The sequence below is a fragment of the Pipistrellus kuhlii genome, unplaced genomic scaffold (assembly GCF_014108245.1).
Source record: "Pipistrellus kuhlii isolate mPipKuh1 unplaced genomic scaffold, mPipKuh1.p scaffold_m20_p_42, whole genome shotgun sequence".
NCBI classification, from domain to species: Eukaryota; Metazoa; Chordata; class Mammalia; order Chiroptera; family Vespertilionidae; genus Pipistrellus; species Pipistrellus kuhlii.
The window spans coordinates 77,460-90,411 of NW_023425543.1; the positions used below are offsets into that span (position 1 = coordinate 77,460).

The 12,952-nt window shown below is 59.0% G+C and overlaps 1 protein-coding gene across 1 annotated transcript in view; it reads left to right on the forward strand.

Moving 5' to 3' along the window:
* ADAMTS17 (ADAM metallopeptidase with thrombospondin type 1 motif 17) overlaps nt 1-12,952 on the forward strand; it is a 65,981-nt gene that overhangs the window by 9,186 nt on the left and 43,843 nt on the right. Inside the window, exons 4-7 of the mRNA XM_036411788.2 lie at nt 5,861-6,036; nt 8,329-8,412; nt 8,983-9,140; nt 11,628-11,671. Coding sequence (XP_036267681.1) covers nt 5,861-6,036; nt 8,329-8,412; nt 8,983-9,140; nt 11,628-11,671 — 462 coding nt within the window. The remainder of the gene's footprint in view (nt 1-5,860; nt 6,037-8,328; nt 8,413-8,982; nt 9,141-11,627; nt 11,672-12,952) is intronic.

A 12,952-nucleotide genomic window follows, 5' to 3' on the forward strand; every position in this document is an offset into this window, starting at 1 on the left:
CCTTCCCACACCCTCACAAAAGCAAGGAGGCTGGACTTGGGGTGATGCCACCGGGATCTACCAAGTACCACGACGACGTCCTAGCCTAGCGGTCGGCAAACCGCGGCTCTTGAGCCACATGCGGCTCTCTGGCCCCCGGAGTGCGGCTCTTCCACAAAACACCACGGCCCGGGCGGGTCCGTGTTGAAGAAGTGGCGTCAGAAGAAGTTTAAGCTTAAAACATGTGGCTCTCCAGAGAAATGTCCATCGTTGTGCTGTTGGTATTTGGCTCCGTGGACTCGTGAGTTTGCCGACCCCTGTCCCAGGGCAAGCGCATGGCGACCTCCCTCCCCCTCCCCTCAAACCCGCACCGTCTGCGGCAGGTCTGGGTGCGCGTGGGCCTTGTCGCCGAATGCCCAGCCCGGCCCGCGCCCCGCGCCCCGCGCCCTCCTCTGCAGGGGCCGTGACCCGGGAGGATGGCTGACGAGACGATAAAACGGCGCCTGTGTTTGGGCTCGAGGGGAGGCATCCTTCGGAAGGACTGTTTAGCCTCTCACAAAGGAAATGAAACTATTCACAAAAGCAGGGCGGGGAGGATGTGCTGGAAACCAAGTCAAAACAAGAGCCGTCATGCAACTGTGCACAGGCAGCAATTACCCAGGCGGCTGGGGCTCGCAGCTCCCCCACACCGCCCCTCCCTCGGGGGGCCCTGTGTGCGGGAGGGGCGGGCACGTCTGAGGCCCTGGCCGGGCCGCGGGGGGCGGGGGGGGGACACAGACCAGGGAGAAAGGGGTATGTTCTGCTCTGGGGTACTTCTCCCGTTGCACAAGGGTCTCCATGAACTTGGCTGTTGAGAATGGCCACTATCAATAGACTTATAATCAGCATCAAACGTTGTGAGCTTAGCAACAGGGAACATTGATTGATCCCTGAGTTGTCCGCATTGTTTGGGGTTTCCCGGAAAGGCGAATCGGAGGGACCCAGCTGTTCCCACGGGGACGGGGTCTTTTCTGGCTGAACGTGGAGTGTTGTGTCGTCCTTAAGGTTGTGTTGTCCTGTGGCTTAGGGGTGGCCAGCCGGCTCAGGCAGGTGAGGGGGTCGGATAAGGGAGCTGTGAGTAGGGGTAGGTAAGCCACCATGCCCTCCTGGGGCACAAAGGGACTAATGCAGTCAAGGCCAGCTGGAGGGAACCACAGAGCCTGCATTTCTTATTTTTTTAATTTTTTTTCAAGATATTTTTACTAATTTCAGAGAGGAAGGGAGAGGGAGAGAAAGAGAGAAATGTCAATGAAGAGAGAGAATCATGGATCGGCTGCCTCCTGCATGCCCCCTACTGGGGATGGAGCCCACAACCCGGGCCTGTGCCCTGACCGGGCATCGAACCCTGACCTCCTGGTTCCCAGGTCCTGGACGCTCAGCCCCTGAGCCAGGCCGGCCGGGCTCCTGCGGCTCACGTTTCCTAACGACGTTTCCTCCGTAAGCCGGAGCAGTCGCCGTTAATTCTGTGCTTCTCCCCCGTCCCGTCGTCTTTTGGACGGATTCTCCATGAGAACACAGAAACACCAGTCTGGGGCAAGCACCCCGCCCGCTTCCGGAACATTCCCATGACTTGATTGAGAAAGAAAAATCGAAAACTCAAGCGTGGAGACGGAAAGGAAAAGCATACCCAGCCGTGTGCGTGTGTGCACGCACGTGTGTATGTGTGTATATGTGTGTGCGTGCGTGCACACGCACGTGTATGTGTGTATGTGTGTGCGTGCACGCGCGCGTGTATGTGTGTGTGCATGTGTGTGCGTGCGTGTGTGTGTGTGTGTGTGTGTGTGCCGTTCCCCCAAGCAGAGGCATTGGACGCTAAGCGTGTTATCTTTTCCCAGTCCTCTCCTGGGCGGTTATGCAACACACACATACACACACATACACACACACACACACACACCCCGCCGCCCCCCTTGAGTAGCTGGCAGCAGAGCCAGCCTCTGCTTCCATAGGAAAGTCTGTCTGGGAGCCGCGGGCGGGCCGGGCCAGCAGGCAGCTGATTGTTGAAAGCACAGGCGGCCGGGCCAGCCAGGTGGCTGGAGGAAGCTCCTGGCAGCCGGGCCGCCCCGGGGCGGGAGGAGGAAGAGGAATCGCGGTCCCCAGGAGGCAGGCGCGGCCGGGTGGCCCAGGCGCTGACTCAGGGTTCCAGGGCCGATGGGGGCGGAGCGGCCGGCCCCTGCCAGCTCCCCCTGCAGTGTCTGATTTTTGAATCAGCAGCAGGGTCCCCCTCCCTGCTCCCTCCCTGCGAGGCGGGGAGCCGGAGGGGTGTGGGCCCCCCTCCCAGCAGGAGGCCTGGGGCCAGAGGGTCCCAGGCACGGAGGAGGGGATGGGAGCAGACACCCTGAGTGCAGCGACGGTTTGCTCTTTCTAAGCAATGCCTTTCGGGTTGCTTTTTTTTTTTTTTTTCTCTTCTCCAGCACCGCAAACGGTCTGGCTTTCTCAGTCCACTCGTTTCTCATGGAAAAGCCCAGGGAAAAAATAAAAATAAAAATAAAAAGGCCCGTCAGGACATGTGCTGCCCGGCGTTCTTGGGCGTCCTCCAGCCGCGAAGGCCCCCCCCACCCCCCGCCCCAGGCCGGCGGGCGATGTCTCCCGCACGGCCATTAGCAAGGCGTGGACGCGGGCCCGTGTCTGGCTCGGGGTCGGGACGCAGCTGGACGGTGTCCCGTAGGGAAAAGCCCCATGGGGCAGAACATATATCAGGCGCCGCCGTTGAGGGTGGGGGGGCAGGAATCAGAACTGCCTTCGTGGGGGGAACCTTCCTGCCAGGGACACCTGCGCTCAGGGACACTCAGGGTGTGGGGGAGGCGAAACAGGGCTCGGTTTCTCTCCAAGGAGATGGCATCATTTATTTATTTCTTATTATTTTTAAAGATTTTTTTTTTTTTATTGATGTCAGAGAGCAAGGGAGAGGAAGAGAGAGAAACATCCATGAGGAGAGAGAGTCATGGATCGGCTGCCTCCTGCACGCCCACCACTGGGTATATCGAGCCCGCAACCCGGGCCTGTGCCCTCACCGGGAATCAAACCCATGACCTCCTGGTTCATAGGTTGATGCTCAGCCCCTGAGCCACGGCGGCCCGGCTCCCGGCACTATGTTACATACGTAAGTTATCCAGCGCTTCAACATTCACACATCGCCTCCTACTTTCCGTTCCAAAAAGGGAACGTTATTTGAAGCTCCTCTCCTCCTAAAGGCTTATTCCAGCTGAAGTAAAACGGCATTATCTGCTCCGAAAACAAATGCTGCGCATTTATAGCTGAAGGATTCCCCATGGGGGAAGGTTTCCATCCGAGCAGGGCAGCTTGCCAGATCCTTCGCGACTCCCTGTTGGTCAGAGCCACGAAGAACATGAGAATCAGAGAGACCGGCCGATCGCCGCTAACAGAGACGCCGAACGCCCCTGTGATTTGCTATAAGCCTCGCACTCCCACGAGAGAAGGTTCTGGAAACAAGCAACCCGTAACCAGGAGTCAGAAACGACGTTGCCTGCATCTGGCAGAGATATCAGCCCGTTTTCCCGAAACGCTTTTATCCCCGGGATGGTGCTGAGCACAGCAAAAAAAAAAGGAAGGCTCTGAGATCCAGCGAAGCCCGGGGGAGCAGCCGGCCTTGTGCTTGAGCGGGCGGACGGACGGACGGACGGACGGAGGCCTGCAAAACCCGGAATGATGGACCGGCCCGACATGTTCCTGAAACCTGGGCTTCCCGTAAGGTTACATTTAGGGGGTGTTTTTTCCCCCCTGAAAATGTGTTTTCCCTGCAGCTGAGTCTCTCTTTGCTTCACTGAAATGAAATTGAGGGTCTCTCCTTCCATCTGCCCTGTTGCCATCTCGGTTGCTCAGAAATCTCTCTCATTGGTCTGAGGTGGCGGGGGGGCGGAGCAAATCAGCCACCTGCCTACCCAGGACATGGGTTTGACTACATAGGTTAATTTTTAAAAAATATATATATATATTTTTATTGACTTCAGAGAGGAAGAAAGAGAGATAGAGTGAAACATCCATGATAAGAGAGAATCATCGATCGGCTGCCTCCTGCATGCCCCCTACTGGGGAATCGAGCCTCTGCAACTCTGTGCCCTGACCAGGAATCAAAACCGAGCCCTCCTGGTTCACAGGTCGAGGATGCCCAGCCATTGAGCTGCAGCGGCCGTGCTAGCAGGCTTATTTTTCAGGGGGTCATTTTGGATGGCCCACAAATGACGTTACAAACATTCGAATGGCTCTTGGCAGAGAAAAAGGTTCCCAGCCCCATTCCAGATGGTCCCCTGGCCTGGGGCAGCGCCTCCCACACAGTGGTGCTCCGTCAGCGTTTGCTGGCTGAATGGCTGGCTTTCCCTCCCCCGCACCCCCAGGCAGCAGTGCGGGCTGCTCGATACCTCTGTGACCACGACCATGGGGGACCAGGTCCAGGGGGCCAGCTAGTCCTAAGGGTAGGGATAGGGGTCATACTTCCTGCCTAGTGCAAGTGCTGATTTTTAAAAAAAATACTTTCATTGATTTCAGAGAGGAAGGGAGAAAGGGAGTGAGATAGAAACATCAACGATGAGAGAGAATCATGGATCCAAGCACTGATTTTGGACTTCAAGATTGATCAGTTCTTTATTTGGGATCTTAACTGGACAAAAGGAGAAAAAAGAAAAGAAAAAAGAAAAGCACACACACACACACACACACACACGCAAAAAAAAAACCCACAAAAAAAATTCAATCACAAAACTCTTATTTTTCACCTTTTTTATTTTTTGTAAGGAATTTACATGCAAAAGATGCCTTTTTTTTATGAAAGCGACTTGGCCTTGGGCAAAGTTATTTAAAGCATTCATCCTTGGAGAGCAAACCTTATTTTTTTTTTTTCCTTTTTGAAAAAAAGAAAAAGAAAAGAGAGGGCCATTCTCTCTCAAGGATGCCGGTTTCTGCAGCCGCTGGGAGTGCTTCCCAGCACGCCAAGCCATCGAGCCACCGTTTCCAGGCCGAAAACAAAAAGGGGTGTTTTTCTACCAACCGACCCTTCGCTTTGGCTGAAGAAGACAAAGTGATCCGAAAAGAATTTGGGCGGGCCTGCGCGTGTTATGTAAGCGTGTGTGTGCGTGTGCGTGTGTGTGTGTATGTGTGCAAGCACACACTCCAACCCATCACCTGGAGCCCGGCCGGTGTGGCTGAGCGTCCACTAACCCCGGCTGGGAATCGGTGACCTCCCTACGGCCACCGCCAGGACGCGACACAGGAGCACACCGCTCCCAGGCAGGGGACAGCTTTCCAATGGTCTCGGGCCCGGCCCTGCATGGCTCAGCGGGCTGAGCATCCACCCAGGTCACCGGTTCGACTCCCGGTCAGGGCGCACGACCGGGTTGTGAGCTCGATCCACAGTAGGGGGCGCATGCAGGAGGCAGCCCATCGTTGATTCTCGCTCGCTCGTCTCTGATAATTCTCTCTCTCTCTCTCTTTTCCTCTTTGAAATCAGTAAAAACGTATTTAGTGCCGAAACCGGTTTGGCTCAGTGGTAGAGCATCGGTGGTCTGCGGACTGAAAGGTCCCAGGTTCGATTCCGGTCAAGGGCATGTGCCTTGGTTGCGGGCACATCCCCGGTAGGGGGTGTGCAAGAGGCAGCTGGTCGATGTTTCTCTCTCGTTGACGTTTCTAGCTCTCTATCACTCTCTCCTACTCTCTGTAAAAAAAAAAAAAAAAATCAATAAAATATATTAATAATAATAATAATAATAATAAACGTATTTAGTAAAGAGAAAGCCTGGCTGGACCCGCATCCCTGATTTCACTCCGGCCCCATCCCACCCCTGGGAGCGGGCCTAGGACCGCGCTCAGGCCCTCCCGTGTTTTCCAGAAAAGAAGAAGCCGGCGGGCAAGGGCGGGCTGCCGGCGGACGGGCGGGAGCGGAGGAGCGCCATCCGGCTCACCAGCGAGCACACGGTGGAGACCCTGGTGGTGGCCGACGCGGACATGGTGCAGTACCACGGGGCCGAGGCCGCCCAGCGGTTCATCCTCACCGTCATGAACATGGTGGGTGCCCGGCGGGGCGCGGCGACACGGGGGGCGGGGGGGGGGGGAGGTTTTCAAGAGCCAAAGGCGGCCGGGCCGGAGAGCTGACACCAGCGGCAGCCCCGGGCCTGGCGGGCAGCCCCGCTGGAAAGTGGGCGCCTGGACAGAGCTGCAGGTGTTCTCAGCTTCCTTAACAACCACAGCGAAGCAAGACGCTGACGCGTCCCTGGCAGGTCCCTCCGGGGTGGGGTAAGGGGGGGAGGGGGGAGGAAGAATGACATCAATTTTGCTCAGTGACCAGGCAGCACGGATTAGCGGCCTCTCTCTGGTGAGCACGCCCTGGTCCCCAGGTGGTGTTGGGGTGCCGCTCCAGGCGCCCCACGAGGCGCAGCGGGAGGGAAACACCCTCCTGTGTGGGGTCCCAATGGCGCCCTCATTGCAGAGTCACTCACAGTCCCCAGATGCCCCCCAGGAGGCCCTGACTCACATGCAGAGGGAGTGCTGTTTGAAAACCCCTCTTAGGCCCTGTTGGTGTGGCTCGGTGCTTGAGTGTCAAGCTAGAAACCTAGGAGGTCATGGTTCGATTCCCGGTCAGGGCACAGGCCCTGGTTACGGGCTCAATCCTCAGTTGGGGGCGAGATGGGGGGGCGAGGGAGAGGCAGCTGGTCCATGATTCTCTCTCGTCATTGGTATTTCTCTGTCTCTCTGCCTCTCCCTTCCTCTGACATCGATAAAAAGCATTATGTTTAAAAAATAAGGTCTGATTGATGATTCTCTCTCATCGATGTTTCTAACTCTCTATCCCTCTCTCTTCCTCTCTGTAAAAAAATTAATAAAATATATTTTTATAAAAATAAGGTCTGTAGGCAGGCATTTCCCCTCGGTGGGTGGGCCCCGTCCAGGAGAGCAGGTGTGGGAGCCTGGCCGCTGCTAAAGCACTTGTCGTCCGTCCCCATCCCCCCCCCCCCCCCCCCCCCGCGGGTGCTGTCCTTCCACCAGGCCCGGCCGAGCGCAGGGCCGACGCGCGGGGCCGCGCTGGCAGCCGCTCCGCCAGACGGACATCGGACAGCAGCCCCCACACACCGCGGCGGCCCGCAGACATGTAACCGAGCCGCCCGGAGGCCCATTTTTCCCATGGAAACTCCTGCTCAGGACCCGTCTGCAGGCAGCGTCCATGCGCCGCTGGGAGAGACGCCTGGCCAGGCCAGGAGCAGCGCGGCCCGGCGTCTGGAAAGTCTGTCTCGGGCGTCCGGCGCGGCCTGCGCCCTGGCGAGCGGTCAGAGGCCCGGCTGCAGCTGTCCCGTTTCCTTTTTTTTTTTTTTTTTTTTTAATATATATTTTATTGATTTTTTTACAGAGAGGAAGAGAGAGGGACAGAGAGTCAGAAACATCGATGAGAGAGAGTCATCAACCAGCTGCCTCCTGCACACCCCCCACCGGGGATGTGCCCGCAACCAAGGCACATGCCCTTGGCCGGAATCGAACCCGGGACCCTTTAGTCCGCAGGCCGACGCTCTACCCACTGAGCCAAACCGGTTTGGTCTGTCCCATTTCCTCAGCGGCCCCAGGGGCCCACACCGCTGTCCTGGCCGGGGGACGTGGGGATGTGGCCAAGGAGGGGCGGACGGGGACCCCTGGGGAGGAGCTGTTCACAGGCCAAGAGGGTTTCTGTGTGTGCGTGGTTTTTTTAAAAAATATATTTTTATTGATTTCACAGAGGAAGGAGAGAGAGAGAGAGAGAAACGTCAACGATGAGAGAGAAGCATGGATCAGCTGCCTCCTGCACGCCCCCTTCTGGGGATGGAGCTCGAAACACCGACATGTGCCCTTGACCAGGAATCGAACTCTGACCTCCTGGTTCATAGGTCGAAGGTCAACCACGGAGCAGCACCAGCCAGGCTAACCGTTAATGTTTAAGTAATATATATATTTTCAATGAATAGAACTTACATTGTACGATGCATACATTCATGGACTTATAGTTTACATCTTTATATCGGATGTCTTAGATTTATAGGAACATTGAGCGCATAGAGGCGTCCCATAGGGTCTCACCGGCTGCTAGCATCTTACATCAGTACGTCGGCTATGACTTAACGGATCAGTGGGTTGAGCGTCAGCCTGTGAACCAGGAGGTCACAGTTCGGTTCTTGGTCAGGGCGGGCACCTGCCCAGGTTCCGGATCCGATCCCCAGTGTTCACCATTGGCTCCGATTTCCTTAGTGTTTACCCGACATCTCTCCTCTGTCCCGAGATGCCACGATATTTTATAAAAATAGGTTTCCCTCTTCCCTTCCTGTTCTCTCTCCACAGGTTTACAACATGTTCCAGCACCAGACCCTGGGGGTGAAGGTGAACATCCAGGTCACCAAGCTGGTGCTGCTGCGACAGCGCCCTGTGAGTCCCTTCAGCGCCGTGGGGTGTGTGTGTGTGTGTGTGTGTGTGTGTCTGACTTACCCACGCTCCCGGGCTCTGCAGGTGGCATCAGTGGGGTGTGTGTGTGTGTGTGTGTGTGTGTGTCTGACTTACCCACGCTCCCGGGCTCTGCAGGTGGCATCAGTGGGGTGTGTGTGTGTGTGTGTGTGTGTGTGTCTGACTTACCCACCGCCCCAGGCTCTGCAGGTGGCATCAGTGGTGTTGTGTGTGTGTGTGGTGTGTGTGTGTGTCTGACTTACCCACGCTCCCGGGCTCTGCAGGTGGCATCAGTGGTGTGTATGTGTGTGTGTGTGTGTGTGTGTGTCTGACTTATCCACAGGTGGCATCAGTGTGCCCGGGCCAGGGACGGGGGATGTCCGGGGCGGGGGGGATTTCTTCAGCTGCGGGCAAGGCCTATGCCAAGGCGTGCCGGGCGCTCTGAGCCCTGCAGCCAGCCCAGGGCCCGCGCTCTCTGTCTCCCTGGGGCTGTCACCTCCTGAGGTGCCTGAGCCATCCCTCCTTCTGACCTCCGTCCCCCCCGGTTCCTTTCAGGCCAAGCTGTCCATCGGGCACCACGGGGAGCGGTCCCTGGAGAGCTTCTGCCACTGGCAGAACGAGGAGTACGGCGGCGCCCGCTACCTCGGCAACAACCAGGTGCCCGGCGGCAGGGACGACCCGCCCCCCGTGGACGCGGCCGTGTTCGTGACCAGGTAAGGGGGCCGCGGCCGGCCCCCGGCGCGCTCGGAGGGAGCCGCTTCCCGGGGAGGGGGGCAGGGCCAGCGGCTAGGAATGCAGGCCTGGTCCTCGGGCCGCCGGCCCCCGTGTCAGCCTCCGTTTGCTCATCCGTGCAGTGGGGTAACGGTAGAGACGTGGAAGCAGGCGATTTCTCTCTCTCTCCCTCTCTCTCCCTACCTCACCCCTCTCTTTTTTCCTCTCCCTCTCCCTCTCCCTCTCTCTCTCTATCTATCTCTCTCTCCCTCTCTCTCTCCCTCTCCCTCTCCCCCTCCCTTCCACTCTCTCCAAAAATCAATGGAAAATATCCTTGGGTTGAAGATGCTCAATGTTGTGTTCGATGTGGTCTGCCCCAATCAAACACGTTTAAGAATGTCCTTTTCCACCTGAGCATATTCCGGGGTGCTGATTGCACACGGATGGCTCTAAGTGTGTGTGGGGGATGCTGGGGGAGGGGCGATACTGAAGGTCAGAAAAGCAAGATTTTGCCGAAATCGGTTTGGCTCAATGGATAGAGCATTGGCTTGGGGACTGAAGGGTCCCGGGTTCGATTCCGGTCAAGGGCATGTACCTTGGTTGCGGGCATATCCCCAGTAGGGGATGTGCAAGAGGCAGCTGATTGATGACTCTCTCTCATCGATGTTTCTAACTCTCTATCTCTCTCCCTTCCTATCTGTACAAAATCAATATATTAAAAAAAAAAAAAAAAGAAAAGAAAAGAAAAGCAAGATTTTTTTTTTCTTTTTTGTAATCCTTACCTGAGGGTATTTTTCCCATTGATGTTTAGAGGGAGTGGAAGGGCGGAAGTGGAGGGGGGAGGGGACAGAGACAGAGAGAGAGAAAAACCTTGATGTGAGAGACAGACACATGGATGGGTTGCCTCCCGCACACACCCTGCCAGGGGCTGGGGATCAACCCTGCCGCAACCCAGGCACGCGCCCTTGGCTGGGAATCGAACCCGAGACCCTTCGGCGCGCAGGCTGACACTAACCACTGAGCCACACGGGCCAGGGCAGGATTTCTTCGGCCGAGGGCAGGGCCTACGCCGAGGCTCTCTGTCTCCCCTTGGTGCCGGCACCTCCTGAGCTGCCTGAGCCATCCCGAGGGCGCCCGGCTCTGCGGGGCCGCTGGGCCTGCCGCCCGGTGTCTGCCCGCCCCGCCCCGCCCCGTCACGTCCTCCCGCCCCCGCAGAGCAGATGTTCAATAGAGACCTCCGGGCAGCCGGGCAGGCGGTGTGCGCGTGGGTGGGGGGCGGCCGCCAACTTGGCCGCGAGGCATTGTCTAATAATTAGAGGCCGGGAGCGGCGGTCCCCGGATCGGATCGGATCGGATAATGACGGGCTGACGTCTTCCCGCGGAAACGGGGTGTGAGGCCGCTGCTGCGCTGCTCGGGGGAAGCTCAGCTCCTTCCTCCCGGCGTGATCCGGCCTCGTCCCATACCGACGGGGTCTCAGAGGGGTGTCTTCTCGTTGGTGTCCCGCTCCCATGTCTGCAGACGGCCAGCGCGGGGAGGGGAGCACGTCATGGCGGCGGGAGCTGGTTGCCAGCGGCTGCGGCCACGGCTGGGGCGCCAGAGCTCCCCTGAGTGGACCGAGGCGGAGGCCCCGGGGCCCGCACAGAGGGCTGGGACCTAGGCGTCCACGCCTCCCTCGGTGTTAGCTGTGACTCTGTCTCCCCCCCAGGCCCCGAGACCTTTATCCCCCAGAGCAGCCAGAGGCCAGGTCGAGTCGCCTGTACCTGCAGGAGGGGGGTGGGTCAGGCTCTGAGCAGCTTCACTCTGTCTCTCGTCCACTGCCACGTACCTGGGGGGCCAGGGGAGCTTAAAGAGATACGTTCAGGAATGACTTGGGCCCTTCCAACGTGGCTCAGTGGTCACGGTTCGATTCCCGGTCAGGGCACAGGCCCGGGTTGCAGGCTCCATCCCCAGTGGGGGGCCTGAAGGAGGCAGCGGGTCCATGATTCTCTCCCATCATTGATGTTTCTCTCTCTCTCCCTCTCCCGTCCTCTCTGAGATAAAAACATAGATACATTTAAGAAAAAAAAAGACTTTCCAGTTGGCTTCTGGTTCCAGCATCTAACCCCCCCCCCGCCCGCCCCTCCCACCAGGCTGCCCGAGAGCAGAGTGGCTCGGGGAAGGCGCTGTCGGCCGAGGGCGTCGACCAGCGATGGCTTCTGGCCCGCGCTCCCGCCCACACGCTCCCCGCTGTGGGAGGGAGGCCCTCCGGCCGCCGCGGGGTCGGGGTGGCCGAGTTCAGCTGGAAGGAAGAGGGGGTGCCGTGTGGGCAGGTGGGAGGGTGCCCTCGGACAAGCCCTGCCGGGCACCACGCTTGGCCGTCTCCCGTGACAACCGGAGCGATGGCGTCGCGGTGGGCGGGGCGACTCTGGGCGTGGACAGTGTGGGGTGTCCCCCCCACCCCGTTCCCCCCGGCTGCACGCCCCTGACCGCCGCCCTGTGCTCCCTGCAGGACAGACTTCTGCGTGCACAAGGACGAGCCGTGTGACACCGTCGGTGAGTGCCCAGTTACAGCGGCCCCCGAGGGGCCCGCCGCATCCCTCCCCCTCTCCCCGCCTCTTTCTCTTCCGACTCCGTCCTGCTTGTTTTCCCCCAGAAAAGCGGTGCCAGTTCTCACGGCGGGAGGCACCCAGGCAGAGGGCTCGTGAGGAAGAGCGGGCACGTTAAGCCAGGGGAAGGGCCGCGCGCGCGCGGGGCGACCCCGAGGTGCCTGTGTCTGGGGGCGCCCTTGTTTCTGAGCGTCTGGGCGGCCGGTGCGGTGGCGGGGGGACCCCCCCGGAGTTAAGGCGATTGTCAGGAGGTGGAGATGTTGCTGGTGTGCTCTGTGCCCTCAGATGGTTCTCCCCACGTGTCCTGGATGTGTGGTGTGTGTGTGTGTGTGTGTGTGTGTGTGTGTGTGTGACTGGTGAATCCTGGCTGCTACCCCCAGCACATTTCCCTTCTCCCCTCCCTCCCTCCTCTTCCTTCTCCTTCTCCCCCACCCCCCCCCCATTTCTTCCCTCCCCTCCCCGGGGGTACTGGCTTCTCTGGGCATCGGAATAGACTGGGGGCTCACAGGGGCCCCCTAGAGGATGAGGCCAGCGGCTGCCCAAACCCCCCCTCCCCGAGGTCCCCATCAGGCGCCTGGAGTCTGGCGAGCGATGACAGCTGCCACCGAGGCCACCCGTCAGTCTTTATCGGCTGTACCTCGCCCGTCCTCCGATCAGACCTGCGGGCTCAGTGTCCGGCACGCTTCCCCTGGGGCGGGAACAGATCTCCGACGTCGCCCAAGGACCTCCTATGGCTTAGCGCTGGCTTCTGTTTATTTTCCTCTGAGTGCCTGACGCTCGTCTCTGCCCTGAGCCGTGGGGACGTGCTGTCTGCCCATTGACGGGGGAGCCCCCCACCCCCCTGAGCTCCATGTCCCCCCGCCCACCCGCCCCAGAAGCTTCTCTTGTCCCCTCTCACGGGGGCTGCCGGACGTCCCGTCCTCAGGCCCTTCCCGTTTCCCACGGTTCGAGTCCATGAACACGCCTAGCGCTTCTGGTGTGGTTTTTTTCTTTTTTTTGGAAACGCCAGTTCCACGTAATACTTCCTCCTCCGAGTTCCCACCGCGTTTCTCTTGTTTGGTTTCAAACCTTTCCGATGTTTGCTGTTGTCTCCCGTCTCCCGGGCCCCATGGTTCCAGAACCAGCCGGGACCCGACAGCTGTGCGCGGGCCGCGCCAGGGGCGCCCCGGGGAGCGGCCCGGCCCCCCCTCCCCACCTTGGCCGAGCTACCGCCGGCCGATCCAATGGA